At 39.0% G+C, this 21,471-nt stretch overlaps 1 protein-coding gene across 4 annotated transcripts in view; it reads left to right on the top strand.

Annotated features, from left to right (window-relative positions):
- The window catches only part of GLRA2 (glycine receptor alpha 2), a 207,189-nt gene that overhangs the window by 48,545 nt on the left and 137,173 nt on the right, over positions 1 to 21,471 (top strand). For all 4 annotated transcript variants that reach the window (XM_070783826.1, XM_070783827.1, XM_070783825.1 and 1 more), the window contains one exon: positions 3,779 to 4,002. In XM_070783826.1, the coding sequence (XP_070639927.1) occupies positions 3,779 to 4,002 (224 nt within the window). The remainder of the gene's footprint in view (positions 1 to 3,778; positions 4,003 to 21,471) is intronic.

Genomic DNA, 21,471 nt, shown 5'->3' with positions numbered 1-21,471 from the left:
GATGTGAAGTAATAGTATGGAATATAGGTACCTGTATTACCTGTGCTAAGAATATATAAAGATTCTATGACTTAAACATAGCTTTTGAAAAATAAAAGATAAATGTATGCATTTACACACATACAGACATGCACACACACAAATAAATAAATAAATAAATATATATATATATACACACATACACACACACACATACACATACATTTTTAATTTAAATGTTTCCATTATCTAATCTAGTACCCAGGGAGTCAATCATAGAAAATCAAATTTTAATACAAGGAGATATGTCATTTACTTGAAGTAGAATCTGTCTCTGGAGAGACAAGGTAGTATAAAAGAAAGTTCAGTCTGCACTTAAGTATGTCTCTCAGTGTTTACTTCTCCTTTAATATTTCATTAAACCTAGAAGCAAAAATAAAGACAAAGAAAGGCTACAGAGCAATATAACTATCTTTGGTGGTTTGGAATATCTTGAGAGAAAAAACCTATCTGTAAATAAACAGAGGCAGTGCATGGATAAATCATGTGTCAAATTTGTACCCTATATTGAAAATGATAGTGAACTGAAAGAATTATACAGGCACAGCCCTGGAAGATCTTTTCTTTGGCTATCTACTTCTCTGTATCCTTGGGTGTTCTTTTCTATTCTTTAAAGTTTTAAGGGTTGCCATTTATTCTGGAATAATGTATCATCATCATGAACAAAATTAAGGAAAATTTTAATTCCTATACATTATAAAGAAAAAAATACTTCCAAAAGATCTAATAAAAGTCTTATTTTATATAATTCCTGTCACCATGGCATAAAATATATTTTCTCCTCTAACTTTTCCACTTATCCTTGCTTATGAACAGGCTAATTAATTTATTTTAAATTAACTCTTAGACATTAAGTGGTTCTATTGTGATAAGATAGATTCAGTGCTCTTTTTTATAGTTCTGATATTGGAAGAAAATTCAAAATAGAAAAGTAGGAAACACTGGAGAAGAAAACTTGTGGGAAAGACTTTTTTAAAAGATGTACATTAGCTGTGAAAATTTATATTGAGATTTTTTTAAAAAGGTCAATGTTTCATATTTTATGTCACTAATGTAATATTCTCTGAAATCTCTCAACATGCATATTTGAATCATTCTCAGGTTCAAAGGAGGACTATAGTGATGTTCTCCTGGTGATTTTGTTGCTGAATACTCACTCTCTGACTTTACATGGCCTCTCTCATTCTGTTTCCTTCCGGGGTAGGGGGTCTCCCTATGGCCTAAGAAATTTAACCCATTCATCTCTGTTATTTCCAGCTGTCATTACTTCCTATACTTAGAATTTTTCTACCTCCAGAATTGACTAAGAGATGACATCCTCTCTCTCCTACCTCCTGCTGAAACAATCTCATAAACCCTCACACAAAAATTTTTATTAAGGATAATTGGTTCCCACCCAAAGGAAAATAAAAGGGGTAGTTGTCACATAGTGGATACACTGCATTTTTTCCTTCAGGAAATCTTCAGAAAATATCACAGTTGGTCTATCTAGTACCTATTTATATGCAAATTGGATTATTTTATTTCCAACAGCCCCTGTTTTGGTTTTCCACAAATCACACATTTCCATTCTTTACTCACACAAAACTCCAAAGCTTCCAATAACTCCTGTTGCCAATGAAACACTGAAGTGGTCATCTATTTCCATTTACCATCCTCTGATTCCTTTCAGTTCAGTTCAGTCGCTCAGTCATGTCCGACTCTTTGCGACCCTATGAATCGCAGCATGCCAGTTTGGATAATTCCAAAAATGCAAAATATGTGATGGGGAGAACTTTTAAGATTTTGCCATTCTCTTGGTTCACTCTTGAAGGGAGGGGATAGCCAATGAGCAAATAGAATGGAAAAGAAGCTTCCCTGGGCCCACAACAGCACCCTCTTAGGGCTGGGAATTTGCTTCGCAGGTCTGGTATAAAGTAAAATGAAGTTTTTCAGTCGTGTTCGACTCTTTGCAACCCCATGGACTGTAGTCTGCCAGGTTCCTCTGTCCAATAATCCCAAATAAAAGTCAGCTGATAAAATTTTCCAAGTCAAAAAGTCCTTATGTTGTACAATAGAGAAACATACAGTCATTATTAAAAATATATTTCAGCTTTCCCTAAGAAGCTAGGCTTTGATGACTGATTTCCAGAAGTTAGTAACTATTTGATTATTAGCATTCTTTAAACCCACATGGGGCACTCTTTCTAAGAACTGCCATTTCCAAAATACTCTACCAGCCTGATTGTCAAATGGCTGTATTACGGGGAGAAGTCATGAGAATTTGGAGAGTTTATTGATTAAGGAGAGGGAAATGGATTGACACTCTTTCATCCACCCTGATCTTTACAACCTAGTTGCGAGTTTTCTATTGGCTCTAAAGGGATTAACCGAAACAGACAATCCTGAGGTGGTCTCCATTGTACCTGATAGAAAAACCAACCATCCAAGTTTTGCCTATGCCTGAGTGGGTTCCCTGAATGTGGGACTTCTGAGGCTAAATTGGAAAAATTCTTAGGCAAACTAGGACATGTTGGTCACTGTTACAGAAAAGTAAGCAATGATCCAAAATCCAGATGCCAAAACACAGATGTGGAGACAAAGCAAATGAAGGTGGAAAAGGTAAAGAGAGTAAGATGGGATGAGTATATATCATCCCGAAAGCCCACAGGTGGCAGATGTGGACAAATGTGAGCTCTGAACCATAGTCCCGCTTAACTAGGGAATACTGTTGAAGCCTCTATTGGGTTTGCTCTGTCAAGCAAAGCAACAATTTCCATGAACCTAAAGACCTTTGAGTAAAAATCCTCTGAAGAGAAGTTACTGCCTCACGCTGATTCATTAGCACAGAAGAAAATTTCCAGGCCAAGTGGGAATGACAGGGTGTACCTGAATTTCCACAGGGAGGAACACCTTTATCAAAAGGTACTCAGATTAGGAAAACATGAAAGAGATTTCTGTTTTGATGAAGCATCAAGTCGACTACCGTATATACAACCCATTCAGAGAAATGATAAAATATTTAAGAGTTTCAAAAGTAAGTAGCTGTAAGGGAATTATCTTGTCAACATGAAACATCTTAATATTTATGTTGATGAATTTAAAAACTACTGCCCCATCATATCAGAGTTTTATAATAAGATTTCCACTACAAAATTACAGAGTGGCTTTTCTTCTGCCTAAAGCATCTGAGAAAGATTGAAAACAGAGATCATGTCATTTCTGATTTGGAAAATATATCCGTTTTATCTGATAATCTGCCATCAAAGACTGACTGCTGTACTTACCATTATCTTTTTCTACAGCTAAATCGGATGGTTGTTATTTGTTTAGTCGCTAAGTCGTGTCTGACTTTGCAACCCCATGGACTGTAGCCCACCAGGTTCCTCTGTCTGTGGGATTTCCCAGGCAAGAATACTGGAGTGGTTTGTCATTTCCTTCTCCAGGGGATCTTCCTGACCCAGGGATCAAACTCACATCTCCTGCATCGCAGGCAAATTCTTTCCACCCAGAATGATTAAATTAAGTAAGAATTCAACCAATTCAACTTGTTCCATTAGTGTTCTGGTTTGGTTGAGTCTTCTTTTTTTCTCCCCTCTGTTCCCACTCCTAATAGAATTGAGTGGTTTATTTTGACCAAGATATACACAGTCTGGTTTATTCAGATACCAATATGGCATGCATCAAATCAGGGAGAAGAGTGAGGGGAAAATATGTCAGAGTGGTTGATAGATAACTCTTATGCATGGCATTTCTGTAGGACTACCGAGTGAATATTTTTCTGAGACAACAGTGGAATGATTCACGGTTGGCATATAGCGAGTACCCTGATGATTCTCTGGACCTGGACCCATCGATGCTGGACTCCATTTGGAAACCAGATTTGTTCTTTGCCAATGAGAAGGGGGCCAACTTCCATGATGTTACCACTGACAACAAATTACTTCGCATTTCAAAAAATGGCAAAGTACTCTACAGTATCAGGTAAGCTTCCTTCAGCTACCCTTTGCTCCCTTCTCCATTCTTCTCCTGACTTAGAGCCACCTGACTCTGCAGGGCAAGATGGATATGAATATTATCCTTTGTGGTCTCTTGTTTATTATTTGAAATTAAAGTCATTGAGCATGCCAGTGGTTCTCATTGTCTCAGAACTGCAATCTTCCACAACCAAAATATATTTGGTAGGATGTTGGTTAGGTGGTGGTATCATATAAATGTCTGCACAAATATGTTTTTTGATTGATTCAATAAAGGAAGTGCAGGCCATTTAGTTCAATTACTACTGAGCAAAGCATACAAGTTTTTGTATGTTTCATTCAACATACATTTCATTTCAAATAATTATGCCATTCTATAGCATTTAACCACACACACACACACACAGATTCAATGGTTCAGTATGGTCACCGATGGCATACTTATGCTCAGTGAATGGAAAACTGGTTCTAATCCCAGCTCTACTTCTAATTAAACATCTGACCTTCATCTGTTAACTTTTCTTGGGCTTGAGTTTGGGACACAAAATTCCTCACATGCATTTTCACTTTTGTATTCAAATATAATCTTCTCCAGAATCTTTATCACCCTATGATCAAAATAATCTCTCTTTTCTGAACCCTAATAATAATTTTCTGTGACTCTATAAGGCTCTGACTTCTTCCTGCCCCATATTTTGGCTACTTCTATACACAAATATAGCATAAGAACACAGATTTTTGGAACCAGATAAATCTAGAATTAAATCCATGCTTTGCCACTTGCTAAGTTACATAAGCTATACCTTCAGTTACCTTAATTGGAAAATGGGAAAATCTGTATTTATCTGAGTATTCTTGTGAGAACAAATTATATACAGCAGAGGTCAGCAAATATTTTCTATAAGGGCAGATAGAAACTTTATTTAGTTTTGCAGGTCAGACTATCTCAACGCTGTCATAGCTACTCAACTCTGCCATTATAGCACAAAACAGTCATAGACAATACTCAAACAAATAGATGTGGCTGTGTTTCAATACAACTTTATTTATAAAAACAGATGATAGACTAGATTTAGCCCTTTGGCCATAGTTTGCCAACCCCTGATATACAGTATATACAAATACTTGCCACAGTTCTTGACACACATGGTATGTTCTCAATAAATGAAATGATGGCTTTTTATATTTTAAAATTAACATTCTTTCTAAATAATAAGTCCTTTAAAGTCAAGATATTTGGATTTTCCATCTTTTACACCCCCTCCCAAATGGCCAAGACTGTGTATTGTATAAGAGAGATATCAAATATATTGAATAAATATTGACATTTTAAAGATCACATTTTATATATTACATTATAGAATCTCCCTTTCTCTCTAATCTTACTACCAAAAAACAAAGTGGACAGCAAGTATCTCTGCAAATGATTTTCACAAGTTTGCAGACTCACCACTCACCACCACCAAAATTGTATTTCACAATTTTATATACAATTTAGTTCTGTACTGTACATTCCATTCTTAACCTAGTAATTTCGCAGCTTGCTGATAGTTGCAATATCTTTTGGAAGTAAAGAGGCTGCTCATTTGTAAAAAGTGGCAAAGTCACTGCTTTCACAAAGAATCAGGGAAACTTCCCCTACTTTATTTTTAAGGAATTTAACTTTATTTTTATAATTTTTTTTAAGGAAACAGAATATTCCACATAGTGATGCATTTGGTATAAGATGCAGTATTGGGCACAACTTAAGTTGATGTGACCTGATGAAATGGGACATACGTAGAGCATGGTGCTGGGAAGGAGAGTTATAAAAAGCAGCACAGAGTATCAGCTGCTCCAGCTAACCCTCTGGGCCTTGGGTGGCATTTGCTCTAGTAAATACCTGGCATCAGGCACTGCTGAAATAAAACTAGCTTTTTTCCCCCTTCTGTTCTATAAAGCCCTTGCATTCTAGAACCATGAAGAATATAATTTTCGTCAGACTAGATCCAAAGGCAATTCTTCTATCTCTGCTTCCCAGTAGGCTCTGAAATACCCCCCAACAATTGTTTTGGGTTGGGTGGAGTTTGTCCTGTGACAGACTAGTTTTGACCTTTCCCTCATGGTGGGTATTCTATGAAGTGAGGGGAAAGACCCTTGGTGTAAGAGAACTTAAGGAAACATAGCTTTAGGCAGATTTGAACTGCAGGAATCTAATTATTTGTCAGGAAGGGTTTTCAGTGAGCCAGACACCGTGCCGGGCCTAGAGATCCAGAGCTGAGAAAAATGTGGTCTCTGCCCTGGAAGGGCTCCAGCCGAACGAGGCAGGCACATATCAGATAATTTAAGTAGCAGGAATAAATAGGAACAAGGGAAAGAAAAGTGGCTCTAACTCTGCAAACAAATTCTGTGACTCAAATATTGTTAGAATTTGGGGGTTGGCACCTACACTCCTGCTTATTTGAGTCACCTGGCCCATCTTAACTAGAGGGTAAGGAGGAATTAGTGCTAATACACGCCCAGCTACAGGTCCAACTCAAGTTTAAAGATCAGTTTCTGATGTCTAAAAGGTGTGGAAAGTCCTTGCTGACATTCCATGAGGAAAGACTTTCTCTTAACTCTCAGGTTTACAATGCAAATACCCGCAGGAGAGGGAACATGTTGTCCTCAATTCATACTAAACTATAAAGAACTGACACAAAATTTTCTTTCAGATAGTAGGTTTAATGTCTGTGAAGAATAGTGGAACAAGCATGTTGGATGCCTGAGAGGAAAAATCAGATAGGATGAAGAGAGTTAAGAAAGATACAAGGAAGGGATACAACAGAAGCACCAAAGATAAACTCATGAATTGCCTCCATCTGACACATTCTAATAATTACTTCAACACTGGTCCACATTAAAAAAAAATGATGTCCTATGGGTATGCTTCGTATTTGAATTTTCCTGAAACCTGAAGCATATGGATAGAAGTGCTGCATCCAGGAAAAATTCTACACTTTCTTAATTTTGTAGGAGCAGAATTAACTCTGCATGGAGACCAAAGCCCAAGGCTTTGACGGCCAAACAAAACACAATGAGAACTATGCAGCCACTGACTTTATAACAAGCAAGATCACACTTCCCACAATGTAATCTATCTTGTTAGTCTGAAGACCAAAGTTTAAAAAAGGGAGTAACAGTAGACCAGAAATCCATAAGTGTCCTGCAGATTCAAATACCTGGAGTATCTGAGTAAAATTTAAGCAAATACACAGTGATGCAGGACATAGTCTCTGTTGGCAAAAAAGTGTCAAATTTGTTCCTGTCTACTTAACCTCTGATTTCTATTTTTTAATTATTCACTTCCCTGACATGTTTGATCTTACCCTGTTTTGAAGCTTTTTTGTTGACCCACCCCATTAAGTACTGACCATTCTTGACCAAAGTGTAAACAAGGACACACATCTTGCTTTGTACAGTCTCTTCAGAGACACTCAAATTCTAAATTTATATTACTTAAAAGGCCAAAATCCATAGTGAAAGAAAGAAGTGAGCCTTGAGTATCATACATATTATTGCTCAAATAATATTTACTGAATCAAGTATAGTAAATTGTAGTAGACGTTAGGACATCATAGCATATGGTGTACATTATGAAAGAAAAAAGGAGAGGGTGAGCATTTTTAAAGAGAAGCAACTGGTCTCAAATGTCCACAATGTCTTTGCTAATATCTGTTTTCTTCCCTTCCTTCTCATTGCTCCTGAGAATTTTCTGCCAGAATGCTGACTTTTATAGATGCATAGGATTTTTTTTTTGAAGGTATTACCTTGCAAAATATCCTTATTTTACTGATAAGGAAGTGACTTCTTTCAAAAGTTAAATGAGTTAAAATAATGGAGCCCATAAATAGGAAAGCTCAGACCAACAATCAAAGCTCTTGACATCTGTTTCAGAGCTAACATCTCCTACCTCACATTAATTCTTCATTTACTCCAATTCCATTTAAAGACACAAACAAATACAATTCAAAAGACATATGGTTTTGGAACCAGTCTTTTGGGGACTCAATTTTCAATGGACTATTAGAGGAAGGAGGTAAGATTTAAGATGTGGATATAAAGTATCTTTGAATTTCACAAATGACCAAAAAGACTGTTTAAATTCAAGATGCCACAGTTTCGATTTTGTGTTTGTGCTCACTTGTGTTCGATTCTCTGCGATCCCGTGGACTGTAGCCCGCCAGGCTCCTCTGTCCATGGGATTTACAGGCAAGAATACTGGAATGGGTTGCCATTTTCCACTCCAGGGGATCTTCCCTACCGAGGATTGAGTCTGAGTCTCTTGTGTCTCCTATATTGGCAGGTGGATTCTTTACCACTGAGCCACCTGGGAAGCCTTTCAAATAGGAAGCTCATTTGATAGTTTTATGTAGCATGTATAGTTTATATAGCTTGCCTGGAGAATTCCATGGACAGAGGAGCCTGGTGGGCTACAGTCCATGGGGTTGCAAAGAGTCAGACATGACTTAGTGACTAAATGACAACACAAAACAAAGTTATTAAGTAAACTCCTTACCTTCAGGCAACTTGTTGAGAACTTATTCTATTTTTAAAGACCATCAAAGAAGCAGATTTTATATAAGTTACTCTAATATTGTACATAAATTATTACTTTTAAATGTATTTATTAGTTTTTGGCTGTGCTGGGTCTTTGTGGCAGTGCACAGGCATTTTCTAGCTGCTTGCCACGGGCTCTAGAGCACATGGGCTCAGCAGTTTGGACTGTGGTCTTCTCTAGTGGTGGTGCGTGGACTTAGTTGTACCATGGCATGTGGGATCTTTGTTCCCCAAGCAGGGATCATACTCATGCCCCTTGTATCGGAAGGCAGATTCTTAACCACTGGACCACCAGGGAAGCCTCCAGAACTTCTTCCTTCTATACCTTAAATCATATTTGCTACAACTTAAATTAGTCTCATTTTCCTATATTTGTTAACATGATAAACAAATGGTTACCATTTTTATAAGAATGGAGGGATTCCATCACTGATTTTGCTTTCATAAATTTTCATCCCCCCAGAGTTAGTGGACATATGTTTGGTCACCAATATTATGTTGCTGGTTTAATTTTACAGTGTGTAAAATCAGCACCAAGAAGTTCTTCATGTTGCAGTTTTCAGTTTGCTGCACAGTTTGAGGCCCCTACTCTGAATTTTGTGATATTGACTGCTATCTTGGTTCCTTCTAATATTATAGTCAACGAGGCTTTTAGAGTCAAATACCCTTGAGCTAGGGTCTCTGGCCTCAGAACTGTGTGACCTAGGTAAAATTTGTTCTCCCTCTGAACCTCTATTTCCTCAGCTTTGGAAAAGAGATGATTTGCTTAAAAGCTTTAGTGGAATATGCTATATGCATCAGTTCAGTTCAGTTCAGTCGCTCAGTCGTGTCCGACTTTTTGCAACCCCATGAATCACAGCACGCCAGGCCTCCCTGTCCATCACCAACTCCCAGAGTTCACTCAGACTCACGTCCATCGAGTCAGTGATGCCATCCAGCCATCTCATCCTCTGTTGTCCCCTTCTCCTCCTGCCCCCAATCCCTCCAAGATAGTCAAAAATGGCATTGCCCTCTGCTCTGGGGCCCTTGGTATTTTCTTGTAATTTCATGATTGTGCTTTCTGTCCCAGTCTGTAAGTCAAAGAGTAAACTGACCAGAATAGAGCCCCATGATTTCTGGACATGACTGTTTGCCTTCACTGTCTTCTTATTTGACTGATCAGGTAGCTGGGGGGGTCCTATGCTGTCTGCCAACTGCATAGAGTTCTCCAAACAATACATAGTTCTGCGATTCTTCCTCCATAACAGTATTCCATGTCACTCTCGTCATCAACTTAATCTGACCTGAAACTTACTCCTTTATGGTGTTAGAGGTGATTTCCTTGTTAATTTCTTTTGATTCGATTCATAAATCCAGGCATCGAGGATTCAGTGTCCCACCATCCCAGTAGTATCTGAGTTGCCATAGAGAACTCTTGGGGACTGACATGCCTTCTCTCTCTCTAATGATAGATTACAGGCAGCAATGAGAGTAGTTGAAGTGTAGATTTCTAGACAAGTATCCAACTGTGCTCGCCAAATAATCCTGTCTAATGACCTGTCTTTATCCACACACATAAAAGGTCAGCTTTTCTAACATCATCTCCTACTCTTGACTCATCCCTATGGCCTGATACAAGAACTTCAAAGATTCTAACTTCAGTTATAGAATGATTGTTATAGCAGAGGGAAAAAAAGAGCATGCTTTATTTAGATGTCAGAGCTGAAAATGGAGTGCACAGTGAACTAAGACCTGCCTAAATGTTACCAATGGTGATGCTTTGATTATCTTACTCTCAATTTTGATGAGACACATAAGCCCATATTTTCTATTAGAAGGCAGCTATGCAAAGCTGTGATTTCTTCTCTCTGTGCATATTTGGACCATGTTTATCTTTATATCCTATAATCCAGGCAAAATTACATTCTCATTTTCCAACTCTGTGTCCAAATCCTCATTAGTTTTGTGACTTGACTTAATGCAGTAATTAATGACTGTAACATAAGTGCCCACATCGGAATTAAGCAGTGAGGCTTCAGAGAAATGCTGGAAAATGCCATGGAAACCACGATTCCTTTCTTCCTAGAGGCAAGCAAGGTTAGGAGGCTGGGAGGCGCTGGCATGCATATGCGCTGGCGGCTTCAGCAGGAAACTGAGCTAAGTGGTGCAGAGGGGGTGCTTTTGGAGAGTGGGCCTCAAAAGAGGTGCTGCTGCTGCTAAGTCGCTTCAGTCATGTCTGCTCTGTGCGACCCCATAGACGGCAGCCCACCAGGCTCCGCCGTCCCTGGGATTCTCAAGGCAAGAACACTGGAGTGGGTTGCCATTTCCTGCTCTAATGCGTGAAAGTGAAAGTGAAACCGCTCAGTTGTGTCTGACTCTTAGTGACCCCATGGACTGCAGCCTACCAGGCTCCTCCGTCCATGGGATTTTCCAGGCAAGAGTACTGGAGTGGCAGCTGAGGGTAAAAGCATTAAAGTCTAGAAAGCATGTTCTGTACATGACAGATTCTCCTATAGCACAAGAAACTGCACTCCTGATTGCATTCAGAAATACACATACACTTAAGGGCATAATATTGGTTCAAACACAACAGAGTAAGGATCTTACCCTTGTTTGAAGGAAAAGAGGAATTATGCAATGAAATACAAGGCAGGCGGCATGACCACATGTCCTTGACTGTTGACCTGACTGGACTAGCAATAGCAACTGGTAGGGTATTCTCTTTTTGGAGGTAACTTTCCACTGCATTAATATTCATTAGAGTTTGCTCTGAAGGTGATGGAGCACCTTCAGAACATAATACCAAGAAGGTAGCTTAGGGCACAGGAGCACCACACTTCCTTCCATCATTTACTGTATCCTCTAGGCTCAAAGACTAGCCTCTCTAAGCCCATCAGTTTATCATTCTGAGTCTCACTTTCCTTACTATAAAATGAGATTGAACCAGGAGATTAGATGAAGTCTGAGGCTCTGTCCTAAGTCTATAATAATTTTCAAAATGATCTCCTCCTTCCTAAACCACAAGATTCCTTTGGGATGAGGAAAAATGAGTGGGTTCTTCATGTTCCTTAGGGCTTGGGAGACAGAATTAGGAGATTCTGAATTGTGAGGCCTATCTCAAACTACTTTTGGATCTTTGAACCTTTTTCTCCCAAACTGAGTATCTAACTTCTGAGGAGAGGAACCTGACTTTGGAGTTGGGTAGGGAAGGTTGGACTACTTGCTGTTTAAGAGGCAGCCTTATATTCAACATATAGTTTGCACAGAGACTAATACTTAATTCTAAGCTCCCTACTGAGAAATTTCCCAGTCGCAAATTAGATCATGCATACTCTCTGATTCAACCAGCAGGAGTATCCAAGAGATATTATTTTAGAATGTGTTCATGAATTATGGGTTTATATACTTTTAGACAATTATACAAAGATGGTTGACTGAGATAATTATTATCTGGATAAATAGACTGAAGGAAATCACCTAGTAGATTTGAACCAGTAGAGTTCAAGGGCTAGTATGCCATTATTCATCACCTGAATTTTCTTATGACAGGAAACCAAAGGAAATTCAGAGGTCCTGGTGAGCCTGCTCAACTTCTGTTGATGTAGGCTTCTGCCTGGTCCATAGTGCTCCTTTTCAAAGGCTTCCTGGATGGCATTAATCCCAAAATAAACACACATAATATCACCATGATGCTCATGAGACACACAAATTACTTTAGTGCATTCTCATAGTACATAACCCAAAGGAAGGACATTCCCATTTTAAAATGGGAAAATATTGTCCAGCCACAAAAGTCAGCAGGCCCCTATGTTAGCTGCTTGTTAAGAGTCAACTAAGGAACTGTACTTGGTTCCAAAGTGTTATCTAATCAAGAATGGACTATCCTTCCATCTGACCAATACTTCATTCTCTCTCCAACCTTAGCCGTGGAGAAACAGTGGCCAACAACTTTCCATCAGTTACTACAACTGAAGTTGTAATGCAGAAAAATGCTAGCAAAGTAACACAATTTTGCTCTCAGCTGTCAGCAGATAAAAGTTACTTTGGTTTTCTTAAAATCACATTGGCAGTTCTTTTTATTTTTTGCCAAAAGTAAAATAATCCCAAATAAAACAGTAAGAGAATTGCTATACAATGCTATTCCCTCTTTTTTCAACTCAGCATCACCATTAAATAGCTGTGAACTCAGACAACAGAGTAACCATGGACAAGTTAGTTCTCATTAATTTAATGTGCAGGTTAATAGCATTTTATCTTCATGAATATTTGGTGTATAAATAAATAGTAGCTGTTAAATGACTGAAATTTAAAACGTAACTAAAATGTGGGCAGAATTGGTTATTTGAATCTTTGATCATCTGAGCTCTTCTTTCTGATGGTGTTCATTATAGCCCTCTCCTATTCAACACCTTGATAACATTTTCGTTCGGGAAGCATCAAAGCATTTGGAAAAGTTTTAGCTGCAGATTTATCTGTTGCTCTCCAAGTTGAATCCAATCCATATTTGGGCTTAATTAACATGGGCCCACCATATGTGTGCACATTTTCTGAAGGGACAAGGCACAGATGGGAGCAGATATTGTATTTTTGTCCTTCCCAGCTAGTATTGCTGAATGTATATGGGTATTTTCTGTGATGCCTTTATGTTTGGTAAACATAGACCTTCCTCGTCAGCCACTGGTATTTTAGTCAGGGGAGAGGAGTAGAACAGCTGATGAACCAGCACTGTTGCCACTGACTCCCTGCAAAGCCCAAGGTCAGCATGGAGAAACAGGTCTTAGGCTTATTTGGAATTAACTAAAAGGATAGACTCTAATAGCAAAGCTTACTACCAACCTTGGGTTTAGTTTCAATCTTAGATAAAATTGAAGAAATGATTTCTCACCAGTGTCCTGCTGCTGCTGCTGCGTTGCTTCAGTCATGTCTAACTCTGTGTGATCCCAGAGACAGCAGCCCACCAGGCTCCCCCGTCCCTGGGATTCTCCAGGCAAGAACACTGGAGTGGGTTGCCATTCCCTTCTCCAGTGCATGAAAGTGAAAAGTGAAAGTGAAGTCACTCAGTCATGTCTGACTCTTAGCGACCCCATGGACTGCAGCCTACCAGGCTCCTCCGTCCATGGGATTTTCCAGGCAAGAGTACTGGAGTGGGGTGCCATTGCCTTCTCCACACCAGTGTCCTAGCCACATGATTTTGAGCCCTGTTATCCATCTAGCTTCATCCCTCCATTTGATACTCTCAGTATCAAAGTCTGCTCTTGGGGATACTGGTAAGGAACCTGAGAATCTATCAACTCACATACACAAAGGAGGAAATGACTAACAGTACTTGAAATACTACTCTCTCCCTAGATTTTCATCTTAGTAGTCAGGGAAGCCTTTAGCTAAATGTCTATTATCCCATTATGAAAGTGTTAGTAGCTCCGTCACGTCTGACTCTTTGCAACCCCATGGACTGGAGCCCACCAGGCTCCTCGGTCCATGGGATTCTCCAGGCAAGAATACTGGAGTGGGTTGCCATTCCCTTCTCCAGCAGATCTTCCCAACCCAGGGATAAGAGTTGGGAGGAGTTTGATCAGGAGCACGCACTGGAATCTTTCCAGAATCCTAATAATTTCCACACCATGACTTTTCAACCTTTACTTATATAAACAGTCTTACCAGGCAATGCCACATCTGCACCTGCCCGTGGATCAGGGGAACGGCTTAGGGCTGGAATGAGCAAGACCGTCTTTATGCTTTACATGATGCGCAAGGTCAAAGCAGCCATTTAATTACAGAGCTTTCAGAAGATGAGCTTAAAAACTTCATGCCTTACCTGCTTAGCCAAACTTGGACTGATTTACTTTTGTTCTCTGTGGACAAGGATCCTTTTGTGGGCACCTTGAGTTTTAACTCAAGATCATCAAATATTTATTGTAAGTCATACTTCCCTGACAGACCCAAAGGGCCCTCTAAGGATCTAGATCTGTAAGGTAGGTTATCCACTCTACCCAACCAGTGTAATAAAAGGGAGTAATGAAAAGCCTTTTACTTGATTGAGTTCAGCTATGTCTGATTTACATAACCTGGAACATTCTTTAAATGAGAATTTGAAAACAACTTTAAAAAGATGAATAATAAATGCACAACTATTGGAATAGACTCCATAAAAAGAATGCATATATGTATACATATACACACACATATATATTAATATGTTAGTGATATTAAACTATGATCCCTTCCAAGAAACTGTTATTTCAGGTGTCTGATAAGCATGATGCCCAATAAATGCTTGCCAAAAATTGCTGAATGGATATACTAGATTATACCCCAGATGGAGTTCTGTTTAACAGGAATCCCTCCTGACTAAAGACATGGAGCTGGTCTCCCTCCATGCTCTGTCTTCATCCCTGACCAGTACCAGGGGTTTTTATAAATCTTTAGTTGGGGATCATCCAGTGAATGTTGCAGCCACCACCCCAACTCTCTTTAAAATTTCTCAATGGCTCTCGGGGATATTAGATTTTCTATTCAGAGACCAGAGACAGCACTCTGACACACTGCTACTGCCCTGAGTAGAGTTCCACTGCCTACTTTTGCACACTTGTGTGTGCTAACAAGCATCTGCTTTGGGTTCTTCTCTGCTGCACCTTCCACTCTTCTTAGCAACTACCCCAGTTTTTTCTAGTCACACCTACCATATTCTTGGTTGCCAATGAATTGACCTTGTGTGTTCTGCCTTGACCTTAGCAACTTGCCTCTCCCTGGTGACTGAGGTTCATGACTAACCTCCCTCACTGTCTCACTACCCCTGATCCAGTCACTTAGAAGTCTTCTTGAGCCTAATTGTCCAGATAAGGTTTTTAGTAGAAAGTCTTATTTTCCAAAGAGAGTGCTAATGCCACTGAAAAAAACAGACCTCTTTCTCAATCCCTGCCTATTTCTCTTTCAAAATGTTCTCCTCTTATTCCATTACACGGACAGTAACTAAAGTCCTCCTTGGGACATGCTGAAGTAGGGCTTCTTAAAATGTGCTCCACAAGATCAGCCCAGCATTAACTGAGTTTCTCAGGAGGGCCTACCAAGCCCCTCAGATGATACCTACATCGACCAGAGTTTGAAACCCATTGTGCTAAAGAAGACCCTGATCAGCCAACTAGCCTAATGGTATCTTTTAATCCAATGGCCACTCTAACTCCTTTCCTCCATCTCCCCATATGTGTGGGTTGTATAAATGATGCATGTCTAACTTGACTTCTAACTTGCTCCAGGCTAATTTCACTTAAGAAGGACACTCTTGTTTAATACATGATGCATCCTGTCAGATCTCTCTGGCATTAGAATGTCACATGATTCAGAAATTTCCAAGTATACCTGAGAGGAAAGAGTCAACAGACCTACATGACCTACACTGTACAGTAAAGCTGTCCTTAACATTTTAGGAGAAAGAGTGAATAGTGTTCTAGGATGTGGTATGACAAAGCCCTACAGGGACAACAAATATAAACCCAGATTGCCAGAAAGTTCTAATTTTAAGAAGCATTATTATTTAAAATTAAGGCTTTCATCACATTCAAGAGTGGAAATTCACCTATAAGAGGAAATTTTTATGCTGATCACCTTCACTTGCAGTTTAGAATCATAGAAATTTTGAGTAGGATGGAGTTTTGGGTAAAGAATGAGGCTCAGAGATATAGTTAGGGTCAAACTGCTCTTTCTCTATAAGCCTGGTCCACCACCCAGGCCCCTGGATCCCCAGTCAATGATGCTTCTACTCTAGGAGGTGGCCAGGGGAGGCTAGAGGAGTTTTTAAAAGGAAAAGTCATGGGAAGCCTGGATAACTGCAGAAAATATGAAGACAACCAAGGTGTCTACAATCTATTCTGCTAGCTTTAAAGACAAAAGAAGATGATAAACTAGCAACAGATTCTAAGAAGGAACATTGTAGAGTAGAAAATAATAAACAAACTTTGACATCAATTAAAGTTGGGTTCAAATCTAACTTTGGTTGCTCACTGTTTTTGTGACTTTGGGGAAATGGTGTAACCTCTCTGAGCTCCAATGTGCTTATCTCAAAAACAGAATTCTCTCTGCCTCCTGGGATAGTACTCCACGACTACAAAATAATGAGAGCACTCGAGCTACAGCAGGTGCTCACAGAATGATTATCAATACTATGGAAATCACTTGAAGTTTTCTTTTTCCTTATTAAGCATTTTAATCCTAAAAGAACATAGGTTCTATACCCTCTGCTATTTCCATGTACCACTGAAGGTTTGCAATATGCTGCACAGAGTGTGCTACGCATGGTCCCTGAGAGAGGAATGGCAGGAATATACTCGAGACTCTTGCTTTTCCTAAAACACAAAAGCATCCCTTTACCCTTCCTGTCCAAACAAGACAGACTACTATATCAGAATTTACTCTCTGTGAATGTTGGAAATCTTTTCTTTAGGCAAGAAGATCCCTCATGACAATTTGTAATTCCATCTGAAAATTCGTTTTCTCTTCAAATGGCTTTTTCTTCCCTCAAGAATCTTTTACTGGGAATGGTCTTCCACTTACATGGAATTCCTTATGAATGATGAGTAGTTGCTTTACAAGTCAAGAAACCTTCTGTCCAACATGAAATTATAAAGTGATTAATATGCATGCTTCTAGCAATATGAGAACAGTCCTGGCCATGGACCCAGCTACCTGATCAAGGCTAGAGGACAGGTGGACATGGCTTTCTGGCTTTCTTTCCGTTTGGTTTGCCTTATTTCTAGTTCCCACTAGAAATGCTAGCAACTTACAGAGAGGGGCCAGGCAAGCTCTCTGGCTTCCTTTGCCAGTCTTGGAATTTGGCAACACCCCATGGGCTCTGGAGTGTTTTTATACGTATAATTATAATTACACATATGTACAATTATAACAATTACATATAATTATGATTTTACACTGTATAATTACGATTATACAGTGGAAGTGACAAATAGATTCAAGGGATTAGATCTGATAGACAGAGTGCCTAAAGAACTATGAACAGAGGTTTGTGACATTGTACAGGAGGGAGTGATCAAAACCATAACCAAGAAAAAGAAATGCAAACAGGCAAAAGGGCTGTCTGAGGAGGCCTTACAAATAGCTGTGAAAGGAAGAGAAGTGAAAGGCAAAGGAGAAAAGGAAACATATACCCATCTGAATGCTGAGTTCCAAAGAATAACAGGAGAGATAAGAAAGCCTTCCTAAGGGATCAATGTAAAGAAATAGAGGAAAACAATAGAATGGGAAAGACTAGAGATCTCTTCAAGGAAATTAGAGATACCAAGGGAACATTTCATGAAAAGATGGGCACAATGAAGGACAGAAATTGTGTGGACCTAACAGAAGCAGAAAATATTAAGAGGTGGCAAGAATACACAGAAGAACTACACAAAAGAGATCTTAAAGACCCAGATAACCATGATGGTGTGATCACTCACCTAGAGCCAGACATCATGGAATGCAAAGTCAAGTGGGCCTTAGGAAGCATCACAATGAACAAAGCTAGTGGAGGTGATGGAATTCCAGCTGAGCAATTGCAAATCCTAAAAGATGATACTGTTAAAGTGCTGCACTCAATATGCTAGCGAATTTGGAAAACTCAGCAGTGGCCACAGGACTGGAACAGGTCAGTTTTCATTCCAATCCCAAAGAAAGGCATGCCAAAGAATGTTCAAACCACCACACAATTGCACTCATCTCACACGCTAGTAAAGCAATGCTCAAAATTCTCCAAGCTAGGCTTCAACAGTAAGTAACCAAGAACTCCCAGATGTTCAAGCTGGATTTAGAAAAGGCAGAGGAACCAGAGATCAAATTGCCAACATCTGTTGGATCATACAAAAAGCAAGAGAATTCCAGAAAAAAAAAATCTACTTCTGCTTCATTGACTATGCTAAAGCCTTTGACTTTACAAAGTCAAAGTTTGTTGACTTCACAACAAACTATGGAAAGTTCTTCAACAGATAGGAATACCAGACCGCCTTACCTGCCTCCTGAGAGGCAGAAGGGGACGACAGAGGATGAGATGGTTGGATGGCATCACCGACTCAGTGGATATGAGTTCAGCAAGCTCCAAGAGATGGTGAAGGACAGGGAAGCCTGACTTGCTGCAGTCCATGGGGTGGCAAAGAGTCAGACATGACTGAGCGACTGAATGACATGGGCTCTGATGATCCTCCTCTTCTAAATCCTTTGTGTTTTTCCATTTCTGCTGAATAAAAGCCTTACATTCTCCCACAGAGCTTGAGGATGCTGATTCATTCGTTCAACAAATGTTTATTGACTACCTACTCTGTTCAAGGCATTATTTTAGATGGTAAAAAGGAAAACTTGTAGCCTTTGTGGTTATTGCATAAGGGAAGAACCTTGCATAGGAGAGAAATAAGTAAATTTAAAAATTCATTTGATTTAAAAAACTGTAATATTAACGTGGTTTACAATGTCTGCATCTATCAGGCATTTAAACTTTAAGTAAGATATAAACCTAAGCTGGTATGATGAGCAAGGTAAACTAAATAGGAAAGTAGTAAGGAATGGAATGGGGGAAGCTGATTTCCTGTGCTTTGTCTTATCCTTTTGCTTTTAAAATAGAAATGTTCGCTCAGCCTTCTCACTCTGTATAAAGAAGCAGGGTCTCTATAAGGGAACTTTATTCTTTCTCTTGGGCAAACAGGAGCATGGGTGCTCTGAATACCTGCATGTCTTCACAATAACAGAGGGGGACATGTGATAATGCTTCAGTAAATGAGTTCTTTAAGAAAAATCAAATGGGTTGGGAAGATCCGCTGGAGAAGGGATAGGCTACCCACTCCAGTATTCTTGGGTTTCCCTGATGGCTCAGCTGTAAAAGAATCTGCCTGCAATGTGAGAGACCTGGGTTTGATCCCTGGGTTGGGAAGATCCCCTGGAGAAGGGAATGGCTACCCATTACAGTATTCTGGCCTGGAGAATTCCATGGACTGCATATTCCATGAGGTTGCAAAGAGTCAGACACGACTGAGTGACTTTCACTTTTACCTAAAAAAGATGGAGAGCCAGAGTAAGGGAGATAAAAGATTGGTCACATTTTGGTATATGTTGTATGTGTCAGTCTTATCTGGTGCAATTTCTACATCTCTTGGGCTTCCCTGATAGCTCAGTGGGTAAATAATCTGCCTGCAATGCAGGAGACCCCGGTTCTATTCCTGGGTTGGGAAGATCCCCTGGAGAAGGGATAGGCTACCCACTCCAGTATTCTTGGGCTTCCCTTGTAGCTCAGCTGGTAAAGAATCCACCTGAAATGTGGGATACCTAGGTTCAATACCTAAGTTGGGAAGATCCACTGGAGAAGGGAAAGGTTACCCACTCCAGTATTCTGGCCTGGAGAATTCCATGGATGGTATAGTCCATGGGGTCGCAAATAGTTGGACATGACTGAGTGATTTTCACTTCACTCTGTATCTCTGTACAAAATAATATCAAGCTCACTTTTCTCCCAAGCCCATGTTTTTAAATTTAAAGATAGCTTTTAAAAATCAGTAGTGGTTACTTTGGAAGGTTCTTGACAGAAGAGAGCGCAAGGGAGTATTCTGCAGTGATGGGAATATTCTAAGTTTGGATCTTGGTGCTTGTTAAACAGGTGGGTATAGATGTAAAAAAGGTATCATGCTGTAACTTACGATTTGTGTATTTTTACTGTGTGTAACATATACTTCAGTGAAAAAGGAAAAAAATCTAAGTAAAACGCAAGTCTGTTTTAGGCCTGCAGATGTGTGGTAAACTAGACATCATAAATTATAGGCTCTGTGGTCCATGAAAGAACTGATTAGATCTTTCCAATTGCTTCCCATTTGCTCAGATGATGACATGATTTAGTAATGTGGGGAGCTGTTAACTTGCCTCCTTGTTATTGACACCCATTGGGTTCCCATACAAAACCTATCTAGAAAGGGAAATAGGAAAACAAGCAAGGAAGGAGGTAAACACACACGCAGTTCTCCGCTGAGACTGAGATTCAGAGAGTTTCATGCTCTTCGGGAATTTCACTCAGCGGGGCTTTTCCATGGTGTTAATAGTTTTGACCCCAAGAACTCTGTAGGATTGTTACATCTGCCACAAAGCCAGAAATATCATGTCTGAAACTTTTTTCCCTAAATGAATGTGAAAAGTTCATAAAAGAATCCAATTAAGCAAACCTATGATTAAGAATATTAAAACCAGGTCACTTCCAATAGCAAACAAAATACCACTGAATTCCTTGTTGCATGTTTTAAAACTATTCATTTCTGCTATTATTAGTTTTTAATTTCTCAAAAGTAAACTTTTCAAAATCATAATGAAATCTCCAGGTTTTCCGGTTTTGATTCAATTAAACTATGCACATGTCCTCTGATTATTTTTATATGATGGACATATTTTTGTTTGATGAAAATATTTCCTCTGTAAAAAATGAAAAAAATAGATTCTTACTCTGTTAATAACAATTTTAAACTCACAGATCTTTTTGAAATTCCCCTCCCTTAATAAAGTGTCAATTTTTTTAAAATTTCTGATTACTAGAAATTTTCATTTTGATTCTTTTACTCTTCCTTTTGTTAAAGAGTTCATGGCATTGATCTCAATAAAATAAAACCTCAAAAAAACAAAGTCTTTATGCTAGGAAGAAATTTAAATATATTTAACTATATTTATATTTATATCTGTAAATGAACTCTACAACTGACAAAAATCATTTTTCTTGTCTAAAATGTTATTTTAACTTGGATATTTAGAACTCAAAACTATTGCTTTTCCTTTAGAAACGTGGTATTTGTGTTCTCAGAATAGCTCACAGAGGTAGGTTATTTATCTAGCAATGAAGGTGAAATACTGTATGTTTGTGGCAAAATTTTAACAATAATAATATAATTATAGTAATAGCAAAACATTACTG

This window comes from Bos indicus, chromosome X, assembly GCF_029378745.1.
Source record: "Bos indicus isolate NIAB-ARS_2022 breed Sahiwal x Tharparkar chromosome X, NIAB-ARS_B.indTharparkar_mat_pri_1.0, whole genome shotgun sequence".
Classification (NCBI taxonomy): domain Eukaryota; kingdom Metazoa; phylum Chordata; class Mammalia; order Artiodactyla; family Bovidae; genus Bos; species Bos indicus.
Note: the sequence above shows the minus strand (reverse complement) of the source record. Positions and strands in the feature narration are given on the sequence as shown.